A 16,776-nucleotide genomic window follows, 5' to 3' on the forward strand; every position below is an offset into this window, starting at 1 on the left:
AAACTGGCAAAGCATCAGGCAACATTAAACACAATCATATGATACAATTTTCCGATATAAATGACAGCGCTTCAGCGAGGTTGGGTTGCATTTTCGCAAACAGTCAGGGTGCAATTTGTGAAGAAAGCAGAGGGTGGGAGGTTCTTATCCCACCATGCTTCCCACCGAACTTTTTATTTAGTTTTACAAAAAAAAAAAAAAGAGAGAGAGAGACAAAAGGGAGTCAAATAAATTGAAAATGTCTTATTGGAACACCTATTTATACACCAGTAAGTTAATGGAATGAAGACAAATTAAGATGATGAAATGAGGCCCCATTTACACGACACGGAGTCACTGAAAATGCAGCTTTTTGAAAACAGCTCCCAAGGTGGAACGTTTTGACAACAATGCGACTCTGTCTCAGTGCAGACGTCTTATAAGTAACTAATTCTTCTACGCATGTGCGAGTAGATGGAGAATAACATGAACGCAAAACTTTTCTGGAATAAAAATGTGTAAACGGGGTCTAAGACACAATGAACAGTTCCACTCTCAGAGCTTTGAAAAAGGACACCTCCAACAATGCTTCTTGCCATCAACTTTTCTTTTGAAAATGATAAAATAACACTATGAATCATAATTTCATTAATTATGAGGAGGGATTTTGCACGAGTTGCTGGATGTAGTTGTATTCAGAAATAGTGAAAGAAACAAGCCAATTGAAGAGTATAAGACACAGTTTGACAATCAAATGAGAGTCCTGTTCTTTGTCTGATACGGCTTTATCATATGTGCAGGTAGCTTGCTGCATCACATTTGGGATTAAAATGAGAACACCCAGACCTTTGGGACATTTAAAATGACACAGCCCTGAGAGGGAAAAATACACGGAAGCACATAAGGGTTTAAAAGATTAGCAAAATAGTGGTGGATAGTGATGGTGCTGGTGAGCATGCGATTAAAAGTATTGGTTCTTTTTATAACTCAGTTTTCAACCTCTTCCAAATGTATGAAGAATGGATTATTCATTCTGCAGATAGTGATCATCAATAGCATGAGTTACCCTTTTCATGCATGAAAGTTGGCACCCTCCTATACTCTGGTTTTAAAACGATTCAAAACTATTTTTGATGCATTTCGCCAGGTTCACTGGTGAAGTAGCTTTAATCACAGTGAAAGTTTACACCCATAATTCACATGAAGCAGAAATGCATTGACCAGAAAGATGCGTATATTACCCATCCCTACCAGCAAACTGCATCCTGTATGAAACATTTATCACAATAATTGTGATCTTCTTACCACTTCATAGTCGTAATCTGTGGGTTTTCCTGCTCTGCGATGTCTTCGGGACATTCACGAGGTTGCTATTACATTGCAAATACTGAGGGCCTCGCCGCACAAGATGGATTGAGGAGGACTTTTAATCACACTGCCTGTTTCTTTTTGCCAAACAGCCGCCTTTATCTCTATAAAAAGCCGAGAAACTGCTTACTCATCCACACCTGTCATTAGAAATAGATCCGGAGGGAAGCTCACCTCCATTTGCCGTTTGGAGAGTGACTCGCTGAGAAGTTTCAAGTTTACTTAAAGCACATTTTTTTCCCCCTCTGAGTCTTTCTGTCCATCTCCTAACCAGGCACCGGCTTCTGAACGTCTCCCCTCGCAGTGCTGGAGAAGCACATTTAATTGACCTGGCTGACACTGTGGGTGCTTTCCCAAGTGCTTGCTCACTAACTAGCTCCTGATTTGCATTTCCTTCATTTCCAAGCATTGATTGGACGTTTCTGCACAACAAGTAGCGAACTGCCTTTTTAAGGACACAGTGTAGGGTGAGAGAGAAACGGAAACAGAGATTTTCCCCACCGGAGGGATGCAGTGTCATAACCAGCTTCCTTCTCCAGTTCAGGCCGCCCAGAGGAAGCCTGATTTTAATAATGCATAATTGTTTTTGTCATCAGGTTACACCTGTAGCCCCGACTCCAACGGCTTGTTTATAAGTTGAATTATAGCTAATTGACTTGCTTAAGAAGCCATGACCGTGGCTGTCATCCCACTCCTCGCCTGTTTCTCTCTGTCTCTCTCGGTTCAGTCAGAGCTACCACTTGCAAGCCACCAGGGACATGCACCCGAGCATTGCCCTGGATCCCTCTGCCAACTACAACTCGCCCAAGTTTCGCTCGAGGAACCAGAGCTATATGCGAGCCGTCAGCACCCTCAGCCAGGCCAGCTGTGTTAGCCAAGTGAGCCAGGTGAGTCGGAGACCTCTCAATTTGGGCAAATTTTCACAGTCCAACCTTGGATTTGTGAATAATAGTGTTGCACTCACAGGGGACAGCTGGAGGACCCGGGGGATTTTCCTGGCTCCCTCCAGCAAAATCTAATGATTTCACAGCTGAATTTTTGTATTCACTTCCTCAGTTAATGAGCTGAATTGTCCTTGTTTCTTTGTCATTGCACCTTCAATGTGTCTGTGATTTTTTTTGTTTTTACCAAAACATGCATTTTCATGGGTTTATGGAAGTTTTCCTTATTTCATATGACACCTCATTACACATTGTTTATCTGGATAGATTAAAGGACACCAGCAGGGGTTGCTGAGATATTCATCTCCTCTCTGAAAGAGAGACATATCGATTTGTTTGGAGTGCTTAAAAGCTCAACTAAACTCCAACTAATTCCAAATCCCAATAAAACAAGATGTTTATCTTTGATTCCTGATTTTTGCCAAATGAGAGCGGACTGATAACCATCAAAATATTTCTAGTCTATACCAAATAATTCCCGAGTTATGCACATCTCAACTGAGTAACAGGGAGCTGATGTCAACAGCATCAAATGTGCTGTGATGAAAGATTCGATCGAGACTTCATGAACATTTTCGTCATGTTTGGATGGCATTTTGCAGAAAGCTCGAGGCGTTGCAGTAAAAGTAAAAGCAGCCAGCTCTCAGGTTTTAAACTGGCGTGGAAACAATATCCAGGCAACACTATAAACAAGAATAGCTTGTGATTATGAAAAAAAAAAATTACCTTTTTTTATTGATTGCTCTGTTGTCTTTTAGCTATTAAAACATGCACTCTGTTAGAGTTCAGCAGTCGGCTGTGTTTGTAATTGAAGTAGATATAACAGAGAAGAGAAACCTTTTGTAGACAACTAAATGCTTTTTCCAGAAAAAAATAAGGAATCATTTCCTGTGTAATCTTATTGCTTGACCCGTTTGCCACCCGTGTTTTATTCATTTTTAAGTTATTTCACTACAAAAGGGAAATAAAATTGAAACCTGAATTATGTGAACTTGAATGACGATAGAAAGTGTGTGTGATTCTACTTTTGATGTTTTGCATTGAAATAACTGCAATTCAGTTTTGACAGTGTGATAACTGACTGTTGAATAGCACAATAACTGCTCTGAAATAACAGAAATTTAAGAGATGTTGAAAATTAAGATGTTATTTACACCCTCTTGACAAAGAGAAATGATTAAGTTAACAAAAGTGGAGTTTTCCTGCTGACGTTTGTTCTTTCAGGTCAGTGAAACGGAAATAAACGGCCAGTTTGAGTCTGTTTGCGAATCGGTGTTCAGCGAGGTTGAATCCCAGGCCATGGAGGCCCTGGACTTGCCCGGCTGCTTCAGGACCCGGAGCCACAGCTACCTGCGTGCGATCCAGGCCGGCTACTCACAAGATGATGAGTGTATCCCCCCCATGGCCTCCACCGTCACCTCCACCATCAGATCCACCACAGGTAAGGATGATAAGACATTACTATACATCACATCCTGAATGTTGGTAGTTTTGTTGATGGGAGGACTGATCAATTCACAACCAAAGCTTACATTGGCATTGCTGTCTGGCAAAAGTTTTTTTTTTTTTTTTTTAAAGGACAAGTATTATAAAGATGTTTTGCTGTGAGACAGCTTCGTATTTGCATGAGTCACTCCTGTATGTTTCCATTTTTGATGGGGGTATGATTACTGTACACTTGTGAGCTGTGCCAGTTCATCCGACTGTATTTTGGATACAGTGCTTCATCTGCTCATCCACCGGATGCATCAGAGAGTAAAGCTATGAACCCTATTGAAAATCACTAATAGATATTGTCCGAAATACAAAATCAGTTCAGAACGAGTACTCGGCTGCCTTTTCCACTACATTTTGGAAATCTGACCTTTCTTCACGGTGCCACAATGAGCACACAGTTTTATGACACATTGGGCAAAGAACACAGTGAGCGTATGCAGAGTGTATTCTGTACCTTTAAACACAGTTGTAATGTCACAGATTTAAGATTTGTTTGTTCAATAAAATTGATTACATTCATTTTTTTTTGCCACATCCTGAAGCTCAAGTTTACACACAACAAGATCCTGTTACAGAGTTGCAGATAATTGTGTTGTGACTTTGATAATAAATAATGTAAATCTGACAACAATGACACTGAGAACTGAACTGTCACACTGGTTAGTCATACATAGCCGATATGCGTCTGTGTAACAATAAATCTAAACCTACTCAGCTGACGCGTGCATTTATTTATGACACTGAGCCTGGATACATATAAAAGATTGTGAGCTGCTGGTGGTTTCAACAATCCCCGTCGTTGCTGGATTCACAGAGGAACAGATAACCTCTTTGTACAGATGGAGAAATGTGGGAAGAAAAGAAGAAAAACTACCCGGACAAGAAGTCTGAGTGGATTCCACCTTCTCCCATACAGATACATGAACAAACAGCATCAGTTGGATTATAATAGGGAGAGTTAGAGGTGTGGACATCTGGAGATGTGCTTATGATCAATCTGTTATACCCTAAAATGTTTGCTTACACTGCTTTCTCTGTAAACCCAAGTATCTTTGCATTTTTAGGATGCAGAGTTTGGTGTGTGATGGATTTTGCCGTGCTGTGATTCAAATGGTCGTACTGGACCTCACATTTTTCAATAGGGTTCATACCGTACTTCCTGATTGATTAGAGAAGGTTCCAAAGCTTTGTTCATCTTTGCCTCTTTTCACTGCACAAAGTTCACATTCCCTTACCTCAGCTGAAAGCAGAAGCGCATGCTAGGACCGCTCCAACACCTCATTTATGAGATACATTGTCTATTCCCTGTGATGTGTTTGGAAAGAAAGCAATTTCAGCTTTGTGCATTGAAAAGATGTGAAGAATGCATGCTAAAGAATTAAAGGCGAGAAGGCAGTGTAAGCCATTCATGGAAATGAGTCAAAATGGGAGTGTTTACTCAGCATTGAGCCAATTTACCAATTGTAATGATATTACAGAGATTGAACCTTATTTCATCCAATCATAATATATGGTATGCTCATGTGTTTATTGAACAATAATCATAAGGTTAGCAGCTAACTGCTGTAGTTTTCAGCTATTATCTCTTTTTGACTCATGGCATTCAATGCATGACTTGTTGTTACTGCTTTGTGGCAATAAAAAGCACATTCTCTCCAGCTGCTCACACCTGTGGCTATATCACAGAGACGTATTTACATTTGTCTTCCAGACAGAAATTATGTGCAGGAAGACTCTTGTTTACCCGACCAGACCAGTATAAATGAGGATCTGGCAGACACGGCCCCTTTGACTCATGACGATCTAGGCTGTCCCATAAGAAGAGACAGGCTTTACCACCAGGATACCATGGGGGCAACAGCCAAGCCTTTGTCAGGACCGCCTGTTTCTCCAAGCCTCTTCAGATCTCCGAGATCTAGTGCTGCAGAACGCCCGTCGCCAAAAGCCATCCAGGCCAGTATCAAAGAGTCGGCCACATTGGCTGCAGCCATCAGCATGCAGTGGAAAGAAGAGGTTTCGGCCATGCGTCGAGAGTTAGCGGAACTCAGGAGGGACCTCTGCAAAGAGCTTCGTGCTTTCAACAGTAACTTCAACACTTTCACACAGCATTACAACACATGGTCTCCCCAGGCTGGAAGCGCTTCAGCCGGAGCTGGGTTAGGTTTAGGTGGAGGGGTTGAAACAGGACCAGTAACAAAACCAGGTCCCGGGGAAGGAGCAGATGAAGTGGCAGGAGCTTGTGGAACCTCTACAATAGATAGAGGTACTGGAGGAGCTCGAGAGAAGAAACCCCAGGTATCAAAAGTGTCTGTGGGCACTCAGGCCAGGAGCAAAGTCTTGGTCAGGCAAAGCACAGCTGACGCAGCTGTTAATTGTCCAGAAGAGAAGGATGAAAAGAAAGGGGCTCGTCGTAGTCTGCCAAAACAGCTCTCAATGGATCCGAGCATTCTTGCTTGTCCGCAGTCAATGTACGTGGAGAGTGCCATACCACTTTCTTTAGATCCACTACTTCCTGGTACTGTTAGAGCCACCCAACCAGAGCCATTTGACACCAGTGATGTTCCTGCTGCTATTAACCGTGACCCAAAATCCAAATCTGAACCCGATTCAGACCAACCAGACCATGGACTTGCCAGCTTTTCTGGCATTGACTGTAATAAACCAGTCACCTCCACTGAAAGTACATTGCCACTCTCATCAGACTTAGCTGTTGAGCGCTCTCAGGATTCATCAACGGTGGAGCAAGAAATAGTTCCACAGCTAATAAATACAGATCAAGCTAATGAATCCCATTCACTTGTTGAACTGTCTCATCCCGATGACATCAAATCCCCAGACTCAGAACCAATTGAAAGAGATCAAATGCAGCTCCCATTTCCAGTCCCTGTACTGACAATCTCTCCACCAGAGGAACATGATGATCAGTCAGATTCAGAGTCTACAGATCCTCTCACTGTGGAAAAGCCAGAGACGTCCTCCCAAAGTACTGATACTGTATCTTTGCCATATTCGGAAACAGAAGATAAAGAGACGTCAGACCCAACACATGTAGATCCAGAGCCCCCAGAGCTACCAGTAGATTCTCAACCTAGTCCCATAAGCCAAAGCCCAGTATTAGTCTCCGAGGAACTCATAACTGAGCTTGAGCTTGTTAAACCAAGTGTTAGTCAAGTGGCTGATCCTATGTGTCCATCTATTGTGGTATCAGAGTATTTTGACACAGATTCTCCTGCGAGTCCAGCTGACAGTGACACAAGTCCAGATCCCATCGTCACCTTTCCCGATAATTTATCAGATCCTCCCCTCGAAGAAAAAATAATCCCCACCTTTGCTTGCAGCTCACTCGAAGCTCAACCAAATATAGAACCAGAGTCTCAGGAGACTGAGTGGCCACCATTACCAGAACCACTCGATACCACCCCAATATACCATGCTGATCTGGTCCACTTTGACTTAGTCATGCTGACGTCCCTTGATCAAGATGACCTTGACTCTGTTTTCATGGATCCAGAGCCAGAGCCTTTTGACCTGAGTGTTGATTCATCTAATGCAGAGGATTTGGACCTCCCAATGTACCAATTGGATGGTCAAAGTTCACCCCTACCTACTGTTGACCCTGCCTCTATTAATCCATTGGAGCCTTCACAATCACCAGAATTGGTCTGTTTGGATCCAGCTATGGAATATCGTCTCGCCCACATGCCTCAGACTTCAACCTCAGATATATTTAACGTCCCATTCCAACAGGTGACCGTCACAGTATCTCCTCCTAGTTCAGTATCTCCTGATACATCACTGGAAATAGATTTTGGACCCACAAGTTCAGCCCCAGATTCTCCTCTCCCTAGTCCAGATCCATCACCGCCACCACCACCACCACCACCACCAGACCTTCACAATCTGTCCTCAGTGGAACTGGCACACATGGAGTCACAGGACATAATCGTAGAAACACTGGAGTGCATAGATGCATCCCAGGACACAGTGGGACCCGAGGACGACGATGACGGAAGTAGTCTGGACAGATCATCCAGTGAGGAGGCCTTTCTGTGGTACAGGTGGCAGAAGAGGGGCCAAAGGCGATCCTCAGTCCGCAGGAGTGCCAGTGTGGAATTATGGAGCGGTCGATACGAGTACAACAGTGCAGAAATCACATATGTGTCTCTCACTCTGTGAGATCATACCTCATCCTCAGCAGACGAAATGTAGCTCAATATATATTTAGAACTCTTTGGGTTGTAGCTGCCACTTCACTGTAGAGAAAATGTGCAGATCGAAATGTCATGTGATCGTTGGCATTTGAGCAAGGACTTCCCTCACAAACGGCAGTACTATTCCATGAAGAGAGACTGCATCTGTAGCAGCACAACCTTATTTTATAGATGGGAAAACATCAGGAATGTGCTTTAAAAGAAAACTATGACTGAAAGCAGTATGAACTTCTCTGAAGCTGCTGCCACCACTAATGTGAATTATCTTCCAGGACATCTACTTATTTCAATGTACTGGCAGAAAGTATTGAATACATTGGTAAAGAACTGGACAAAGCGGCCTAACATATACGAGGCCTGGACAATCCTTGCTGGTGAACTTTCTGTTCAGTGACTCACTTTTGAGCTCTGTGATTCGTCACTCTCAAGCAGAGTGAAGTAAATCTTGCCAGTTATCATATAACTATAAAGACACTGTTTACTATGTGAGCTGTTGAAAAGACTGTTTAAAAGACTAAGGACATGATACTGTGGAATGATGTTTGCACAATCGTAGATGGAGCTTACATTTTGTAGCGTTGCAGTTGTGTGAAGACGGTGGGGCAATTAAAAAGTTACCTTAAAATTCTAATGCACTTAAAACCATTGTAACCAAAATAACTGAACAAATTAAGCAGTAACTATAGCAAAAGTTGAATTTGCATAGTAGCAACTCAGTAGGAACATATTCTGTCCTAGTGCAACTTTTGCATACAACTGTAATTTGTTGTAAAAACAACTCTTTATTTGCACACATTCAAAAAATATAATTACAAAGCAGGACATTTACTGTATGTAGCCTGTTTGAACAAACCACGACATGTTATCCACATAGCTGTCAAATACACTAGCATACATACCCACACACATCTTTGCTGGTAAATATATCCCAAAATATAATTACCGTATAAATACAAAACATTAATCTGATAATGCAACTTGGGAAAAAGAGCCGTTGGTGGTGGATGATACTGTATTTTTTACTGTCATAAATCATGTTAATGCTCAGGAATCAAAGACTGAGAATGTACCACACTGGGACATAAATGACATTTTGAACTTTGTCACTATAGTAGAAAAACAAATCGTACATCAAAGTGTGGATATTTTTTTCAATGTATATGACATTGAATGACAATACTGTTGTAACAGTGCATGACAAATGGAATATTTTGTGCATTTCATATACTGTGCCTCCCTGTATGTATGTATTTGGTTCTATTCATTGTTTCGTTTTGATATTCGGTGCAATCGAAGACGTCAGACAAGAAACCGGAGACGTAGACTTCTGTTACCAGCAGCGAGAGGCTAAAAAGGCAGGCGGATCACAAGATATATCTGTGCTATCTGTCCAATTAACAGGCTCTATAAGGATCCGCCCGCACGCGTCTGTGCTCTAATAAAGTGCACTGGAACGAAAAGAATCTTTCAGCCGAACATCAGTGAGCTGCCAGAAACAGATTTTCCCTGTGTGTTGTTTTGAATGGAATCTGTGCAGAGCACTTTGTGAAAGTTTGCTAAATTAGCTGAATCTGAAAGGTTTTCAGAGCGCTGGGAAGATAATTAGACCGCATTGTGGTATTCATTTTGCTCATTTTACCAACGTAAAATCCACAAATCGTATTCCTCTCCGAGTCTTCGCCATCTTTGACTTTGCAGAGCAGTTATCTACAAGTACCACAGTGTTTAACCTTTTCTTTTGGTTTTATTGTGTATATTATTGACATATAATTCTCTCGTGTCTATAGTATCTCACAAAGATATATATATATATCAACTCTACTGTAATATATTTTTGCAAAGAAGCATTGAAATCACTGTTGTAAATCTACGTTTATTCACACAGTTGCTTCCACTGCTTAAGATTTCATTTATGCACTTTTTTTTTTTTTTGATAAAATGAAGTCAGATGAAAGCGAGTTGGAAAAAGTGCTAAAACATTTTCCACAACTGTGACTGCCACAGTCATTATCGTTCTCTTAACCCGTCACTTTAACACACGGTAAATGAGGACCTCATACTCCTGCTTTTTCTAAGAGGTTTTATACATTATTTAAAACAGCTCTCATCTGGTCTGGCTTCGTGGCCCACCGTCATCTCTTAATGACTCAAGTCATGAAAAATATTCAGCTTTCCATATTCATTGAATTAAAATAAAATGCAATCTGAAAAAAAACATCAAAATAACCAGCAAATGTTGCAGAAACTAAAATTACTTTTTACTAATACTGAATTAGCTAGATTTTAATTAAAATCACCCCTGTTCACATCAGTAAAATAGCCTCTTTTTTTTCTAACAGATTCCACAAATATGAAATAAAACTGATGTCGTCCCAAAAGCCAGGTTCAGTTTTGACGGCTTCATCCTTTCATGTGCCGGCACGTCGCTGCACAAGCATTGTGTTCCTTTGCTCCTTTGTTGTCCATGTAATTAATAGCGCGTGTCATACCAGTGTGTCTTCATGCTAAATTAGCACTTGTAAAGTAATTTTCTGGGTCTTCTATAGTGCGAAATGGCCATTGTCAACTCACTATCGCAAGCAAAGGCCCGAGTCCCAAAAATGGCTCATGAGAATGACTGAATAAAGACAAACTTAATAGTATCAGAGAAGGGATGATCTGATAAGTGTGCACTGTCATTTTAAAAAATACTCTAAAAATAAAAATCTCTGTATTAAAAAGTCACACTGACACAGTTCCAAAGTATGAAAGAAGAAAACCAGCACGCTCGATGTCACCCTTCTCATCACACTGCTAACTCCACTGTTGGTGTTGAACAAGTCGGCTTCAATTATTCACAAATACAGATGTTCGCATCTGCTTTTAAAAGTGATTGTTATTGTGATATCTTTGGAGGCTTATCATTTTCTTTAGAGAGGGTTGAAGGTACAACATCCAACATTTAAGTGATTCGGTTGTGTACCTGTGTACTCTTGTCTGGAGTTTCAGTTATTTACCACTTTTTTTTTTACTGGTTTTGACATCTGCATCCTTTTCCACTCTTGATGGAGAAAAGATAGATATGGTGTTAATATAATGGTCATGTTTGGACAGGAATTGCTTGTTTGCTTTCAAACCATATGCAAAGATATCTTCAAAATGACATCACCAATAATACTTTCGTAATCCTGAATTATTTTGGATGTTTTATGCAAAAAAATATGGCTTGTACCTTTTTCAGGTAATCACTCAATCGGCCCAGCTCTTCACCTAAATATCCCGAGTTCATCTCTGATAGAGGAGCACAGTGAAACTGCTTCATAGCACGTACAAAGTCTGACTATACCTGATGGTCCCTGGATTCAGTATTTCTTCTGTAAATGTTAATAGATTGGACTGTGTGGGCAAATGTGCCTGCTCTTCTGAATACCCCCCCCCCCCCCCCCCCTTCCAAACTCCCCCTTGTTTTCAGGGATCCAGTTCTGCCTCCCCTCCACCTGCAGCATTGACTGGACTCCCCAGCAGACCCCAGGTAACACCTCCCGCCGGGGACGTCATTCTTTGCTCCGGTTTCAAAGTGCAAGATGTTATATGAATGAGACACAAGTCGTCCAGTCGCAGGTTGTTGTTGTTCAGGGCCTTTCTATAATATGCAATTACTCACCAACAGGAAGCCATGAACTCGGTTAAAGGTCAGTTTATGGATGAAAGTGAGCAGCGAGTTTAGAGCAGAGATAATGAATATTGACCAGTCTTCAGGGTCTTCCTTTAAGCTACTTGAGCATACTACATTGCATTGCATGTTTTTCATTTATGTGGCATTTTAATTTAATTGCTGATATTGAGGTTTTAAGGCTTTTCGTCAAAGTACCAAAGGCCTTTTTTTACATTAAATAAAAACAGGGCCGTTTATTCACAACAGTGCTCGGAGCCACTGAAACAAAACTTTTGGAAAAGGGCTCCCAAGGTGGAACTTTTTAAAAATGACTGCACAAACAGTAGAAGAAAAAAAAATAAAAATTAAATGACATGCTCACCACGGCCATATTAATATAGTTCTTCTGCAAATGTGTGAGTAGATACATAATAACAACAATGGTGGCCTCCAGAGTGTCATGACTCCCAGTTCATATTCTCCTTTTTCAGTTGGGTCACCCATAATAGCAATCCAACATCATCGTCTGTCCATATCAGTGTACTCGACATTGTGGGTGCAGCATGCACCTCCTCTCACACCACCATGGAGGCTCTACACCTGACCTCACGGTGCAGCTTTATTTGTTTGTATCTTTCTGTCTCTGCACTCTCACTACAATGACTGTTGATTTAACTCCTCATGACAATAGAAAGCAGATTTTATCACGCATTAACTTTGAGATGAGAATTGCAGTATTCAACTGTCATTGAGAGGTTTCTGTCACTTGGGCACTTGTTCTATTGATTGCACGATGTGAGGTTCATCAGCTCAGTTAGTCTGTAACGATTTCAAAATAACATCTGGGCTTTTCAAAACTTTACTTGCTTGGTTATTAGCTTGGTTATATTATAGTTATGTTTGAAATGCTACATGTGCGTCCATCTTTTGTACCCACACATGTAGAGAGATCATGCAAACTCAACACAGATTTGCCTCTAAGCCCAGAATTTAACTCTGGTTCTTCTTACATAACATGTACATCTTTGATTGATTGTGAATATATAGTATTATGTATACTATGTCAATCTCTTCGAAAATGCTGCTGAACAGTCAACAAGTATAGATTGCATATATTAGCCTGATGGATGGAAATCGAGACATTGCAAATGTACCATTCTTCTGATTGGATGTTATTTGTCATGACTTTATACCACCACAATTTTAGCTTTATTGCAAATTAAGACACCACCCTGCAGCGATGTACTGTACATCTGAGCATTTCAAATCACATCAGCATACAGTTTCCCAAAGGGAACACCAGGGGGAACGAAGCTCCCACAAATGCATTAACAGTGGGTGGAGTTTCTTCACCTGCGCTTCGCCAACACACTGATTGAGAGGCCACGCTGTTGACAGACCTCATTGTTAAGAGTGCTTTCCACGCTGTCGCTCACTAATTTACGACTGCGTCACTTTCTCAGACCTTCTGTCCAGCATCCCACCGTCCAGAAGTTTGTAATCTAACACAAGCACACCCGCACGTGCCCAGACGCCCACGCCTCCCACGGTTGCTATTGTTAGCTTTCGTTGGGCAGGGCAGTGATCGATCTTGCCGACAAGAAGCTAATTTGTTCTGGTGAAGGGTGAGGTTAAGAGCACAGTGATATGCATCGAACTGGTGACATGCAGATGTTTTTCTGCGTGCCTGCAGGAGCTGAAGCGGAAGGGAGTCTCCATTACCGAGCGCACAGGCCATTATTTAAGTCGACTTTCATGAAAAGTCAACCATTAGAAACATAGCGAATGCCCTTGATCCGCGGATGAAGAGCAACTGGGGATAAAATGACCACATTTTGTTTGATTTGTTACAAATGCCGCTTCCGCTCCAGTGATCCATCACATTGGACGCGGGACACTTTTGAACTCTCACAAACCATCAAGGGGTGGTTAAGTAACTTTGAGTAACGACTCACCCCATCCCGCTTTGTCATCGGCTGTTTTTCTATTCATTTCTTTATTGTTTCTGTCCTCCTCATTTGTGATACCGCCCGTAATGGAGTCCACCGATCTGTCTTTCCCTTCACATCGTTTACATATCCTTAAAAGCCTGCTGCAAAAACAAACTGCTGTATTTCCTTTGCCATGATAAATCCAATCGGGGTGAAAGACTCTTAACGACGTGTCACTCAACCCCCCCCCCCCCCCAACCCCATGCCCATGTTTGCATACACGCTGGCCCTGATAGATAGAGAGGTCCTAACAGAGACAGAGCGTTTGAATCACTGCCTTTGTGTCTACCGTTAATCAGCCTGCCTGGCTCAGTTGTGGTTGTTTGTTTGTGAGTGAGAGATTCAATGGTATTCAAGTTGAACATAGTACGTCGCTCCGTCACATTGGACTCAATGAACTGCGGGGCTCAAACTCCATCTGTATGCACGGACGCGATGTAGTTGACCGTGTCAGTATGACTTTATTTGCAAATATTTGTTTCTTTTATTAACGTTATAAAAACGGTTTGCTTATCTTTCACAAACAACTAACAAAGCCAAACAACTCACACTTTTTTTTATGACGCATCACCAAAACTAGCTCTTTCTAAAATGAGCGTGTACATTTAGTCATGTGCGTTCCAATTTTTCCATTGCTCATATATGTATGGCGATGCACTGATACGACTATTGTAAGGGAGCATTGGACCCTGTTATTCAGGCAGTATATTTGCAATTTATCTACAAAAGTTAAACCATCATTTTCATCCAATTACATCAGCATAGATCTCATGACGTTTTACTGTGATCACAGTGCTGCTATGGTGTTTTATATCGATGATATCACACAAATGCAGTTGTGCTAAATAACTGCGTAGCTTTTACTCACTTGTGGTGGATAATCATAAATACAACTGCATGATTCAAATGTGTGATATTGCTTTCATGCAACAGTTATTCATCAGTCAATAGCATTTCTTTAATCATTGGTTTTGTTTGTCAACCCAAATAGTGTTGTCACTAAACCTTTAGGTGTTGCTCAGCAACACAAACATTTTGTCCTGCTTAATTAGGTTCTCTACCAAACTAAACACACAACTGTTCTTGAAGCATTTAGACGCTGTGTTTTCTACAGAACAAAGGAAGCCTCGGTCCATATTCTGAATTCATTTAATCTCTATTTATCTTCATCTTCTGGAAGCTTATGACAGCAGTGGGGGCTGTATTGAGATTAGAAGCAGATAATAAATAGTGGAAATGTTCGAAGAGCATTTGTGTGATTTCTTGAGACGATTACCAGTCTCATTGTTCACTGCCACCTGCAACGCCGCCTCCGATTGCTTCTTAATATTGGCGTGAGTTGGAATTGGACTTCCTTTATGTTTTTGGTCAGCATGTTTATTTGGATTGCCAGAACAAACCAGATGACAAGCACAATACCTGCAAATGTATGCAAAATGCGGAAAAAGTACAGTCATAAGTTTGGGATTTGTAGAAATCAAGGGCTGAACACATTATCATTACAAAGCACCTCCTCAGTTCTCCACTCATGACATCAACAAAGACAATGAAGGTATTGAGGCTCTGGAGGTGGGGAATCTTGAAAAGCATTTGTGCACAAGATTGCTCAGTAACACTCACAAATCAACCAATAAAGCAACAATAATCACATAATTTCTGTTGCTAATTATCCACAATTCTCTAATAGACTTGACAATGCTGTTAAGATTCACACACATAATTGTTATTATTATTGATGAAATTGTAGCCCACCCAGCCGCTTTATTTCGGTGTAATTTTCATGGTGATCACGAACGAGCGCTTTGTTTGAAATGAGCAAACTCACTGAGCGAGTGAGTGTGTGCAGGCCATGTTCATCTAAATGCTGAGTAATGCTGCCACTGCCAAGATGGGGAGAAGAATTATGACTCCCCTTTGCACGACTGGCTGGCTAATAATGGCTCTATTTTTGGTCCTCCTGCTGAATCATGCCCCCATGAATGGGTCATCTCTTCTCTCCCTTGATCTCCCCACACTCCCTGATTTATCCTTGCTCTCTGTCACCCCCCCCCCCCTTTCTTCCTTCCCTCTCTCGCCGCTACGTCTCTATTTTCTTTCCCTTGATCCTTCATGTCCGCATCTCGACATCCATGAGCAGTTCTTTTTGTGAATGGACAGCAGTCTGAGTCATTAGGTCCCCAGAGCAGAATGCTTGTCATAGACCCGACGTCGGTAGCTATTTATAAACATTTCCCAAACACGGGTGAAGACCAGGCCAGAAAGGTGGACTTTCAGGATTTTTGGTTGAATGTCCAATTTTCTTATGCTCGTTTACCGATGAGTAATTATTGTTAATGAAAGCTGTGATCATTTTGCAATAACAAGCTAAATTCTTTGCTGGTTCGATGTTTTGCAACCTGGAATATCTAGAAAGTCCATCCATCTTTCTTGTAATTCTGTGCAGGGTCACTGGAGCCAATCACAGCTAACTGTGGGCAGATATCTAGTCCATCACAGGACTTACACCAGCAATCAAATCAATAATACCTTCCACTCATTTCAGGCCATTACAATTTATTTTCAGAAAAATAAAATCAGTCACAAAATCATACAATGTATTCCCCCCGAAGCTCTCTCCACACACACACACACACACACACACACACACACACACACACACACACACACACACACACACACACACACACACACACACACACACACACACACACACACATTTCTTTGTTTGTTCATTAATAAGCTGCACTGTGCTGCTCTGCAGTAAATTGTACACCACAGGTTTTCAAGGCCTGCAAGGAGGCTGCAGCTTGTTAGCTCTCAAAATACTTCCAATTTTGGAATCACAAGGACTTTTTAAATTGCTTTGTGTGATGTAAGCATTTGTAAGACTGAAACAATAACAGCGAGGTCAGCACAGGCCGTGTCTTCGTCAGGGAAAACGATAACCCATAACTTGACCTGCAGCGTGACTCAGTGTTCTTCCTCCTTGCCGCCCTCCCCTCCTCTGCTCTCGACTCAGAGCTACCTGCCGCACTCCAAGCTTTCATCAAAATGCATCAAACACAGCTTCAGATGTTTCAGGTTGTAACTGCACTCAGTGAGGATTTTTTATTTTTTTTCTCAAAGCTTTGCTTGAAAATAAAGATGTGTCAGAG

The 16,776-nt window shown here is 41.5% G+C and overlaps 1 protein-coding gene across 1 annotated transcript in view; it reads left to right on the plus strand.

The window, feature by feature from the left end:
• dlgap2a (discs, large homolog-associated protein 2a) overlaps nt 1-16,776 on the plus strand; it is a gene marked incomplete at its 3' end in the record, with an annotated part of 190,273 nt that overhangs the window by 152,296 nt on the left and 21,201 nt on the right. The window contains exons 5-6 of the mRNA XM_080512483.1: nt 2,075-2,225; nt 3,513-3,729. Coding sequence (XP_080368609.1) covers nt 2,075-2,225; nt 3,513-3,729 — 368 coding nt within the window. The remainder of the gene's footprint in view (nt 1-2,074; nt 2,226-3,512; nt 3,730-16,776) is intronic.

Source organism: Blennius ocellaris (assembly GCF_963422515.1).
Source record: "Blennius ocellaris genome assembly, chromosome: 17".
Lineage (NCBI taxonomy): Eukaryota > Metazoa > Chordata > Actinopteri > Blenniiformes > Blenniidae > Blennius > Blennius ocellaris.